Source organism: Nyctibius grandis, chromosome 31 (genome assembly GCF_013368605.1).
Source record: "Nyctibius grandis isolate bNycGra1 chromosome 31, bNycGra1.pri, whole genome shotgun sequence".
In the NCBI taxonomy this organism is placed as follows: domain Eukaryota; kingdom Metazoa; phylum Chordata; class Aves; order Nyctibiiformes; family Nyctibiidae; genus Nyctibius; species Nyctibius grandis.
In genome coordinates this window covers 4,220,357-4,233,107 of record NC_090688.1, presented here as the reverse complement: position 1 = coordinate 4,233,107, position 12,751 = coordinate 4,220,357, and the positions used below count along the sequence as shown (strand labels likewise).

Below are 12,751 nucleotides of genomic sequence, written 5' to 3'. Positions count from 1 at the left end.
AACCAGAACGCATTTAAATGCGCCTGCTGCAAAGCAAGTGACACTGCTCTTTTATTTCTGAATAATCAACCATTCAGGGCAACAATGAAAAGCACAGAGTAATGCGAGCACAGAAAAAGCATAGCTAGCTTCTTCACAACTCGTCCTGGCTAATGGAGACAGACTCCACAGCCTAATTTATCAGAGAAAAAGACAAGAGAATCCCTTGCCTTTCTCTCTCATTTGGGCTGTCACAATCAGGAAGAAGCGCCATCAAGCCAGATTTCTAAAGTAACTTATTTCCTGCAGTTTCAATCCCGATCCAAGAGCAGCAGTGGATCCAAAGGCACAGCTGTTCCTCCCAGGAAGGCTGGTAAAGGAAATGAAGTCTGAAGTTTAGAGGAAAGGTATAATCCGCAGTGATAGCAGCTGCTCTGTCTGGGTCACTCGGGATTTAAAATATTCCATCAGCAGCTTTGTAACAAAATGTTTTGCAACGTGGTGTGTTTTTTTTTTTTATTTTAGTATGTTTTTATTTTCATAAAAGTGAAGATTTTTAACACTGGCTAGAAACAGACAAGTGCGGACAAGCCGAGAAAAAGTTTCCCTTGTTGCTTCTGCCAGTCCTCGTTGGCCTTCGAACGCTACGAGCATCCTCGCGCAGTGGATGTTGCCGAGGAAAGTACCACCAAGCCAGAACAGGAAGCCAAATGTCTACTACAAACTAAGTGAAAATTACCACGAAAAAATCCAGACATATGGTATGAACTGGATCTGAACCCATGCTTTTAGAACTGCTACCTCACTGTTTACTCTTCCATCACTGGAACTGTCAGTTAAGTCACTTTCAAGTATCTGTTCCATTATCACATCGACATGTCAGGGCAGAAACCGAAGAGCTCTGCAGGCCAGGCAAACACAGTCATTAAGAACAAAAATTCAGGAAAAGAAAAAAAATGCATTTTTGCAGCTTTTTTTTTTTAGAGAAGGAATCTGTTGTAATATATTGGCATTTAGCAGCCACAAAAGAGCCTCAGCTTTGTTACTGCAACACTTCACAACCAACTCTTTACTCACGGCAGAGCTGCAGACAAGGCCAGTGCTGCACATGATTTGCACCAGTGGACAGCTATAGTACACTACCAAATACGCTGTTTGAGGATGGAGGGTTTTCCCAATGCACCAAAATACCCAAATTTTCTCAAAGACTTCAGAAATGAACAACAAAACGGGAGGTGACGTATTCCAGGACCAGAACCAAAGGGATTCTGCTACAGCATTCCAGCTCACACGAACTCCGTACCGGCGTGTACACGGAGGGAAGGGGAAGCAGAATCCTCCTCCTCCATCTCATGGACCAGAGCTTGAAAAGAAACAGGAGCTCAGCCCAGATGCCGTGAAAAAACAAACAGAATCAGAAGAAGGGGTTTTCATCATTAGAATAACTGCTAGTCAGAGGAAAGGGCACAGCAACACAGCTAACTTAAGATTTTATAAACCTGATTAAGCTTAAAGGTTACCTGATAGTATTACACACACGCTGCAGTTCCAGTTGCTCACCAGTAAAGCTGTGAGGTCTCAAAGGGTGTGTATCTACTGGAACACCCACGAGGGACTCCTGCAGCTGCATAAAAGCCTCGACAAAATTAAGGCAGTTGTGAATGATTCTGCGTTTGAAAAGGAGAAAGGACATGATGGAATAAGTTCTTATCTCCAGTATCTACAACAACGCCAGTCATCTGAGGAAGGTGTTCCTCTCAGTTTATTTTTGTGACTATCTAAAACAACTTAATTTTTGTGGCTAGCATGTCCACGAGGCAAAGACCTGCAAAGGCAAAGATCACTTTCTCTCCGTTTCAAGGTGCAGCCGTTATTGTAGGTTCTTCCTCATCGTAAAACCACCTTGGCCACCTGGCTGATTCATGTAGCAAAGAGCAGAGAACAGGAGAAAAAAGCAAACCCAAAAAGATTAGACGCAGCCCCAGCCCACGCAGCCGAGGTGCAAAGCGTCACCACCATAAACGGACTTAAAATAAACTTCTCCCAACTGGTAACTGTAATACCCCTTTGCTAAAAGCATTAGAGTCCAGTCAGATAAATTTCATTCATAAGAGCTGAGATATATATTGATCAGCAAAGCTTAAACAGGAACCATCTGAATCCCTGCCAACTAGCGATCGCTGCACTTTTAGCACTCCGAGAGAGCCAATTATTACTCATGAGTTCATGATGTTTTCTTCACCTTCCTGTTGAAGAGATTATTTAAGACCTCAAATCACTTAACTGGATTGTTTTGTCCTGTTATGAGTCATCTACAAATTCCAAGGCACCATTAGATTCTCCTTCAGGAGCTGCAACCAACTCCCCAGATTGCCTCAGCTATAAAACTGTGAGGAAACGGGGTTGTAAAAATTACACACATACTCAGACCTCTACCCCCAGATGTCGTCTAGAATTCATGTGAAAGTGAAAAGATCTCACCCCCTAACGTACACTTGCTAGTTATAAACCACCCCAAATCCACATTACGCTCCAAATCAAAAATCCTGTTTCTTGTGAGCCCAAAGAGAACAAACCAGAACGTTTAACTTGTGCAAAGAAAGAGGGAAGGGAGAGGGAAGAAGGTAGTAGCATTTAATGCTGCAATTTTCTTTTTTATTTATTTCTGTTTTACACCAGTAGAACTTTGAACAGTGGCACTTCTTTATACATTAGCTGCATTTAGCTTTCTCCAATTTGAGAAAGTAAATTGGGGGTTGAGGGCAAAGAATTGGTGAGAACACACCTTGCAGCATGTGAATAAATAAATAAAGTAATAATAATAAATAATAAAATTTAATACACAGGCTGCCACTCTGTGTTGAAAAACACTTTGCTATTTCTGGTGGACAAAGGTTTACTGTTTAAAACTTAACAGTCACAACTGAGTAGCAAGTAAAAACAGGATACAGCACAACTAGAGACTCAAAATAGTGACTATTCTTCAGAGTTCTGCTCTATCACCGGGCAGAGCGCCAAGCTGAGCTACGCTGTGAACCAAACCTGATTTGCAGTGCTTTTAAAAACAAAGCAGATCCCGTGTCAGCTCTGCAAACGCCACCCTTCTCTGAAAGGGTTTCAAAAAGAGAAAGGCATGTACGTTGCTGATAATTCAATACAATACATCAGAGGGGACTCAGACTTGAAGCTCATGGATTATTTGATAGCAAAAAAGAATTCTTTGCCTCCCTGATACGTTTAAATCCAGCACGACGCTCTCAAAATCTATTTATTTTCATGATCATTATTAGCTAACAATGTACTTTTAAAGAAAATACTCATTCTGAGCAGGCCAGCCCATCTGCTGGTTGATGAACAACATGTGAATGTTGTTCAGAGAACAACAGAGAATGAGTGTCCAGGCTAAAAAAAAACCGTTCCTAAACCATCCCCATTTGAAATGTCTCAGAAAAGATGAAATAAAAGCAGAGATGCCCTCATTAAGCAAGATAAAAATAGCTTTTATGTTCCATTTTTTATTTTTAGCTAAAGAATGAAAATTCAGTTATGTAACCCCACAAGTTTTGGAAATTAGGAGCCGAGCAGAGCACGTTTGCACTCTTTGGAGTTTATTAGCAACCAGGAGAGCACCTAACCCTGCACTGACAGTCGCCACAAGCGCAGCTGGTTCGGTTAAAAACCTCTTGGTACAGGATAAACGTGTGATTTAGCTGCTGCCGAGGCTCACGCTGGTTCACATGCCCAAAAAGCCACTTCACGATGACCTGCAGCCCATGATACCAAGATAACACTTCACCCGTCCCCAAAACCACCACGGCCTTCGCAGCACGTTCTTCCCTCCAACAATCCCTCCCACTGCAGCTCAACCTCAAACCCTCCTCCTACAGCTCAAGAAATTGTTCATAGCTCTTAAGATGAGGCATCAGACAATTCCCGAGGTATTAAAAATATTTGCCATGACAGTCAAAATTCTTCGAATGCAAAAGGCCCGTAACAATGTAATCATTTCACTGCACAAGAGAAAAATCTAATTACAATGAGAAGGTCAATAAGACATTTGAATCGGAGTAGGCTGGTGGAAACCTGTGCAATATTTAAGATATTTTTGCTCTTCCCATAGCAGTGGAGAGATGCCACAGAGGTGGCGAGGGGGAACAGGGTCTTGTGGAATTGTGATTAAAAGACTGCACCAAGGGCAATCCTTGTCTGTTGCATACACAGACAGAACAAGGAGAAACCCAGTAACACCACGCCAATAACTGGTGGCTGCTGAATGGATGCCACGAGTCCAACCTACATATGACTTTGCAAGGAAAGGAAAAGGTGAAAAGGCAGTATATTAAACAATCACTGTCTTCCCTTCTGCCACGGAGGTTTTTTTCCCCCTTAATCCAGCTTATGCGTGTCGAAACACCACTTAAGGACTCCAGAGCTAGAAAAATCTTCTGCACAGCTTCACATCGCTACAAGATGCTGCTTCTACAACAGGTGTAAAGAGGCACCAATGTGCAGAAGGGCAGGTCACAAATAACTGATATGCTTTCTGCCTGAAAATATATATATTTTGGAAAATCAGCTCAAATTCCCTCCCCTTTGAGACCTCAGCCATCCAACAAAAATAACACTAACACAAACAGCAAAAGCTGGGTATCAAAATTAATAGAAAATTCATCTAACACAACTGCAGCCTGCCACTAACACATCTTACTACTACGTAGTGTAAGTAACCACACTAAAAAACATGAGTGAGTAGCCCAGCGGGGATATCACAAAGGATATTTTCCCAGTCACTGAGAAAAGCGACAGACCAAGCAGGCAAGAAAGTAAAATACACACTGAGAAAATCTGCCTGTAAAATACAGACTTTTAGACAAGGATCATGAAGTGCTGTAGAATTATTACTGAAGCCAGAACGCATCATTTCATCCTCCTCTACTTCATTATTTAAGACCCATTTTTAGTGGGCGTGTGTTGTTGTTGTTTTATTGCAAAGGATTGTTCTGGTACAAGGGGAAGGATTCCAGTTCCCAAGAAATAATTTGCAAAACAAGACTATTATCAACACTCAGTTACGACGTTATAATTTATAAAGTACCAATGAGATCATACAAAAACATCCCTGGTTGACAAATATGCACTTTTGCAACGCTCGTTTGGCTCGACAAGTACCAGCAGAGATCTTGACAGAGATCTTATTCCTGGATATCACTTACACGGCACTGAACACGCTACACAAACCATTTAAAACAAATCAAAGCAACATTTTAAATATTAACTCCTACGCACTATCAGATACACCGACCTTAGCTAATGAGTTAATAAAGACTCAGGAGTTTGGCAACCACCTCAAGTTCACACCAAAGCCTTTGGGACGGCATTTTATTGAAATACAAGTAGTTTAGACCAAAAGAAAATAAAAGGGAAGCAGCACTGAGGTCGCAACCGGTCGCTGTCACAAAATGAACACTGCTGCAAGCTTCTGTTCACAAAAAACCTACCAGATTTTGACAGCTTGCTTCTTTTCACCCACTTACTCCAATCCTGTCAGCTACCACATACCTTCGACTACAAAGCAACAGCTACAAAAACACCGGGGTACAATTCCAGTCATCACAACCAGAAAGCTTTTCTTTTTTCAAATGACATTATTTTCTTTATTTTTTTTTAAGACACAGTATTAAATTTGCTAAGAAGTGCCCTGAAGGATACTTGAGTTTCAGATCCTACATTAGGTACAAAATATTGATGCCAGCGTGGATCATACCACCAGGGATGGATCAATGCTGTCGAGGAGACTGACGAAACTGCTATAATGCAGCCCAAGAAAACGCTCCTTTGCAATTAGAGACAGATAATAGAAACCAAAGACAAACATTTAGCCTTTAAGATTTTTTTTTTTTAAATCCCCACTGATCATTTTTGAGATATCTACTTTTTGCCAAATCAGTATTTTATTACCACCACAATGAAAGTGTCTAGAAACACTCGATAATTTCTAACAGAACAACTTATACTCTAGCCAGAGCAGGAAACTCTCTGGGCTAAAGCTCACCTCAAAGAAACCCCAAACCCATCGGTTTATATGGTCAACCCCTGATGCAACCCCCTAACACAGCGCTGGGCAGCCGCAGGAGTGAAAGAATACACGAGCCTAAACGTGCATGATGCTGCTGCCTCAGCAAACAATCAGGGTCTTGCTCTTGGTAAGGTATGGAAAATGCTTTGTATTTAAATCAATGACACCAATAAATTGATTATAAAACTGAGAATAAATGGTTAGTGCTAGAAGGAGGGGGTTGATGAACAGCAGATTTGTTGTTTCCAAATCAGCACAGGTAATCCAAGATAGTTAGAAAAATAAAAATGTAGTTTACATGATAAAAAAACCTCAAAAAGCCATCTGATTGGGAAACCTAGCTACAGTTAAAATGGTTTTCAACACCACGCCCTTACACAATCACATTACGGGCTTTCCAGGGCTTAGGGGTTTCCCTCCTCCTTTTTTTCTTCTGCGCTATGCAAAGAACAGCTCTTTTCTGTTTCATCTAGCAGGTACCGAAGAGAGTTTGTGCATGGGCCACACATGGCTACTAAAATCATTTTTCAGCACAACATATTCTTGAAAACTACTTTAAGGAACGATTTGTGTTGTACTGTTTTGTGGTCTAATGCTCGTTTACCTCTGCCCTTCGACTGATGCCAGCACATAATTCAGATTAACACAGCATCAGCTCCTCCTCCTCACTGATGTTTTTGCCATGTCTATAACGTCTACAGGAGGTTTGTAGCTCCTATAGTTGCAACTATAACTCAAAGGCATCAAAACTACAAACTTCAATTTGTAAATAAAGATCAAGAAAATCAGTATCTAGACCTAAAACTTTTCAGGATCTTTACTACCAGCAAAGCTCACCTCTGCAAGAACAGCTTTGCAGCTTGCTTTTTTCTTCCAGGGAAAACCCCAAATCACCCTCAAAGAGCTGGAAGAGCTGACTGTACATAACCTTGAGAACGTATTCTTACTAAATGAGTAGCTTCTATAAATGCACATTACTGCAAATACTCCCCACTGCTGAAGCTACAAAAAACTTTGAAACACCACACGTGCACCGAGCCGAGTTCCACATGCTCATCCTGCGAATTACAATTAATACACTGAGATATAGCAGTTGTACAATCATAGTTTCACGTGCCTACAGATCCTTCATAGCTTTGCTACATCATTAAAACAGACAAACTTGGCCACTGCACAGAAAAAGACTTTGTCCGAGAGCTGAAGCAAGGAGCTGTAACACATGGTCATGACGGAATAGTAATAAAAAAGTCATTGTCTCCTTGCAAAAAAAAGAAAAACAAACATAACAAAAACCTGCCTGGGTTTACCAGAGGGAACATGACGCTGCTGACCGAAGTATGCGAGTTCCCCAGCATGGCATATCAGGAGCCGACTCGCGTGTTTACCTTGGACAGCTCAGACGAGTTAAGGAAAGCGAGCGCTGCACCAGAACAGAGATTCTTTGTGCCCCTGCGGGTAGCTCACCTCTGCATTTTCACTCTCTGATTTACAATAATTCTTTCAAAGAATTAACGACACTGCACCATTATTTCAATGCAGTTACTGGCCCAGCCTGTGTCTGTCAAAAGGACGACGGTGCCCACGGCCGGCTGCGGCGCGGGGAACGTGGCCGGAGGTACAGAGACCAACTGACTCGGTTCTGTGTCCTGCTTCATCAGAGAAGTTAGAGGAAGAGCACGGATGAAGCTAAGCGACCTATTTCTTGGCCTAGAAACGTGCAAATTCAGGGCCCAAACCCTGCATCTGGGAAGGTAACGAAGAAAAACACTGTCTAGAGCTTGAAAAATTAACAGTTCTGTTTTGAGGGAAACTCACGATACTTTTAACTCGACCAAAACGACTTCCAACTGAACGCGTTCATCTCCAGGCTTGGAGGACTCAGTCCTGATCTTGATGCATTTCTTTAATATCTTTCAGACATGCAAAAAATACTATTACGTAGTCAGGAATTATTTTATCAAATTATTTAATAAAAACACGCTGAAGACATTAGGAAACATTGCGACACTGTATCATCATCATCAGTGTCGCTCATTTTTAAAGCCACAGATTAGCATTCCTGATTTAATTAAGCTTTTAAATACTGTTTTGCATACTATCTACATCAAACGACGATCTGTGAATGTACAGAGACATTCTGATCTCTTCTGCAGCCAGTAGGAGCAAGTAAATGAGTAACTGTCTCATACGCAAGTACAAATGTTGTTACAGGGAGGTGTGGGCCTGTGTATGTTTTACACACACACAAATACAAACTATGGGGTTTTTACTTGATTTTTATTTAATTTCACTTCAGTCAAACAGCCATTTATGGATAGCTATGCCATTATAATATATGCCACTTGAAAAAATTAAAGTAAATCAGGATCTTTGTATTAAAAATATTCAGGTTTACAATATAAACACTGACTTTTTACCTCACATAGTTCTCAAGAACTCGAAAAAGCAATGCAGGCATACCCAGCTTGTGATAACACCTAAAAATACGCCAGCAAACCCTGTCACGGCACCATCATACAGACTGACAAAGCATTGAATTATGTCCTTGGGAACACAGAAAGTAAATTTCATGTCACTTACTGAAGATCCTCTTTTTGAGGAGTGCTGCTAGTGGTAGGCAGCTCACTGAGACACCTTCTGCGAGTCGCCTGCACGGGGGGCTTTGTGTGCAGGAAAGGACTGGATAAGCAGTGCTGGAATTCTGCAGAATGTTTCCAAATATCACCATTAACCCGTTTTTTCTTCCTTGTTTTCAGTCCAGTAATACCAATATCAGCACAGCTCTCCAGGCAGGCGGGGCTGGGAGATAGCACTGGCTGGCAGGTTTTGGAGTTGGGGGTTTGGGGGGGGGTCTTTTTTTTAAGGTAAGACTGCAAGGTCTGTAAGAGGGAGTTCAAACACAGCTCCAGCTGAAAGCCCTCAAAACTAATTGACTTTAGCAAGATACATTAAAAAAACAACCCTGGAAACCTGAGAACATCTCCAGCTGAACAAGAAGCACCTTTAAAATGCAGGTCACAAGCTACGCCCAAATTTTCTTTAAAATCTTGCATTCTCTAGCATTTGAAGAGCCATCCATTGAGGAGCTCAGCACTATCTGTCTTATCTCGCATGTTAATGTTTTGTTAATTACGATTTTAAAGGGCACTGACAGCCTTGTATGAGTAAATACAGGCAACGCAGCTGCGTTACAACAGAAATTGAGCGTAGGCCCTGGTAAACAACACAGAAATCAGCACAGTTCTAAAATTTCATGCTGCTTCACATATATAAAAAAAAAAAAGGAACAGAACCACAAGGAAAATACAGGAGTTAATGTCACACAGAAAAAAAAAAATCCTCCCCCTCTTCTCACCCACTTTGTTACTATGGGACTCGCAGAAATCTCTGGATTATAAACACGAAGGTCCCACTCACAAGACAATTAAGCAGCTCCAGTGCTTCTATCGGCCACCCACCTCCATGGCTCTTCACAAGGTCTGTGTCTCCCAGAAAAGCTAAAATGCTCTCTTGAATTTGCCAGCTCAAAGACAGGACTTTGTTCCTCCTGAGAATAGGGGAACACTTTTGAAACCAAAGAGATTTATTTTTCAAAGTAATTCTTTTTTTTTTTCTGACTGAATGGTGAGGGCAAGAGAGAAAGGAGGAGTTAATATCATGCTCTGTTTCGTCCTGGGCAAGAATGATGTATCGTAACTTAAAAATCTCAGATGGACTGAACAGCATAAATAGGTGGAAGATTACCAGGTCAGAAAAGCAAGCTCAGAAACAGCGTGTGCACGCACAAGAAATGGTGGAACAGTAGCTTTCTGCCGCTGCTAGGACCAGTAACTAACAATAAAAAGAGACAAGACAGTAAACATTGCAAAAAGACAATTACTAATAATGAAAAAGCAACAGATTTTGGGCTGCTTCCACAAACTGAGTAACACATTTTCAAACTGACAGCAAAGTGCTGGTTGCCAAATGAAAATGAGAGCAAACAGCAAAGTTGTGCTTAACCCCTTTTTGCTTTTATACTGCATTTTAGACACAGATGAAATCATGGAATTTAGAAGAAAAAGTCTACAAAGAAGACATTTTATTCAGCTATTTGGTCAGTGTTTCCATCACTTCAGTACCCAGAATCCTCAGAAAACTTATTCATCTTGGGTCCTTTTCTCAATACCAGGTTCTTGAAAATAAGATGGGTTTCCATCTGCCAAACCTGGGTCAGGAACACTCAGATTTGGGAGAAACTGAATTAGGATTCCGGCTTATCTTGCAGAAGGTGAATGCTAAACCTAAGAGTTAATTGAAGGACAACCTGTAACTGCAGACTTCAAGAATCGTCTCAAGAATACCCAGCTCTCGAGTGGTGGCCAAGGACTGACCAGCAAAAGGCAAAACCCCGGGGTGCTGAGCTACACAGGCACAACAGCAGTGCAAGAACCGACTCCAGTGACTGCAAACATCTCTGAATTGTCCTCGCTCTGCTCTCAACTACCTCTGACAGTAACTCCAACAGCATCCTCTGTGAAACATCAACAAATAGTTCAGCATGAGCAAAGCTTCGGCCCCACACCTTCCCAGGCAGGAGCTGTGAGAAGCAACGTGCCTTCTTCTACACCTGACCAGCAGCAGCACCAATTCAAAACAAATATTTACCCTGTCCTGACACAGAGGAACAAAAAGAAACGTTTTACTGCAAATCCAACTGTATGTTCTCTTGTTCCCATTCCTGCAAAGGTTCAGCAACAAAAAAAAAGATCGTAAATTTTCTTTAAACAGTTAAAAGGAAACCAAAAATGTTGACACAAGCAGGTGAGGCAAGAACCATAGAGCAAAGCTCTGACATCCCTATACCTAAACCAGAAAAGGCATCTGATGCTGGGGAAGCGCATTAATTATGCCGTTAATTTCTGACGGGCTTTGCAGAGACACCAGAAGCCAGGGAGGATTTGGAAGTGCAGCAATTTGCACCTACAACAACTGGAGTGTAACAGGAACAACATCAGTGACACGAAGTCCGGCAGCTCCTGCCGTGTCTCTCCAGGCCCGTGGGTGCTCCGTGCCCGCAGGCCCCCGCAGCGGGGAAACCAGCGCTGTACTGGGCCTGGGGCGGGAGCCCGCCCTGCCGCACCTGAAGGAGCTGGGGATGCTCCGCAGGGCCCTGAGGGAAGCGCTCCGTAGGCAGCGTGAGGCTGGGACCCCCCAGCCCCAATCCGGGCCTGTCCCAGGCTGAGGAACCAGGACCCCCCCTCAGATCTGGGTGAAGGAACTGGGACCCCCCCCCCTCAGACCCGGGCCTGTCCCAGGCTGAGGAACCGGGACCTCCCCCTCAGACCCATCCCACAGGAGCGGGGGTCCCCCCGACCCAGCCGCAGCACAGGAGCCCCCACCAGCCGGGCCCGCTCCGGCAGAGATGTGAGGGGGCTGCCCCGGCGCAGAGCTCCCCCTCCAACGAGGGGACCGGGGGCTCCCCCCACACCCCGCCAGGCCCTGTACCGGAGCCCCGCGGAGCGCACCTGCCCCCGCCGCCCCAGCCCCGCCCCGCCTGGCGGCAGGTGCCGCTCTCCGGAGGATGCTCCGGCGGCGCGGGCCGGGCCCGGTGCCGCGGAAAGGCGGGGGGGGTGGGGGGGATGTGAGTGCGGCTGTGGGGGCGGCGCGCGGCCCCCCGCCCCGCACCGAGGGCGCCGCCCGCCCCCGCCAGGGGGCGCTGCCCGCCGCCCCGCCCGCCGCCGCTGTCCCCGGGCCGAGGGGGCGCCGCGGGGGGCGCCGCGGGGGGCGCCGCCCCTCCCCCCCCCACACCTCCCGCCCGCCTCCGCCGGGGGCGCGCGCGCCGGGCGGCGGCGGCGGGGGCGCGCGCGCGCTCGCGGGCGGGCGGGCGAGCGGCGGCGCCGGCTCACCCGGTGAGCGCGGGTCAGGCTCAGGTCCTTCATGACCTCCTCGAAGGCCGCCGTCTCCTCCGCCTGCTTCTGGTTGTGCAGCGCGATCTTCTCGCTGAATTTCCGCGGGTTGTTCGAGGCCGCCATCTTCCCCCGTCCGCATCCCCCTCCCCGCGCCGGAGGGGGCGACGCGCATGCGCCGGGCGGGCCGAGCGGGCGGCTGCAGGGCGCCTGCGCGGCGGCGGCGCGGGGCGGCAGGGGGCGGTGAGGGGGCGGAGGGGCGCATGCGCGGAGCCGCCAGCGGCGCGCGGGGAGGGGGCTGCGCGCATGCGCAGCACAGGGGCTTCCCCCGCCGGCGCGCGCGGGGAGCGGGCGCGCATGCGCGGGGCCGGCCGGGCGGCCTGAGGCGGCGGCGGCGCCGGGTGCCTTCGCTCCTCCCGCCCTCGCCCCGGCCCTCTCCGTTGTCCTCTCCCGGGGTGGGTGGGGGGAAGCGGCTCGCTTGGGACCGCAGCATCCTCCTCCGGAGCTTGCGTACATCCCCGCCTCCGAGCGGCCCCGGCGCTTCTCGCCGAAACTCGGCGCGGTGCTGAGCGTCCTCTCCGGTGCCCTCCACGGCCCGGGGAGCGGGCCTGGCCGCGGAGCCGGGCTTGAGCGGGTGATGCCAGGCCGAAAAAAGGGGGTCTGCGTGTTCCTGTGTCCCTACTGGGCGCTGAAACAGCAAAGACCTTACCCTGAAGAGGGAGGTGAATCCCAAATCTCTAAAAAGCCAGGTGTTTTTTAACCAGCGAATTTTAAATCTCAATTTTACATTTTTTTTTCTGTCTAAAGT

General features: G+C 46.2%; 1 protein-coding gene across 3 annotated transcripts in view; it reads right to left on the bottom strand.

The window, feature by feature from the left end:
• CRTC1 (CREB regulated transcription coactivator 1) overlaps positions 1-12,093 on the bottom strand; it is a 45,104-nt gene extending 33,011 nt beyond the window's left edge. For all 3 annotated transcript variants that reach the window (XM_068420551.1, XM_068420552.1, XM_068420553.1), the window contains exon 1: positions 11,944-12,093. In XM_068420551.1, the coding sequence (XP_068276652.1) occupies positions 11,944-12,069 (126 nt within the window). In that variant the 5' untranslated portion in view covers positions 12,070-12,093. The remainder of the gene's footprint in view (positions 1-11,943) is intronic.
• Positions 12,094-12,751: the final 658 nt, after the last annotated feature.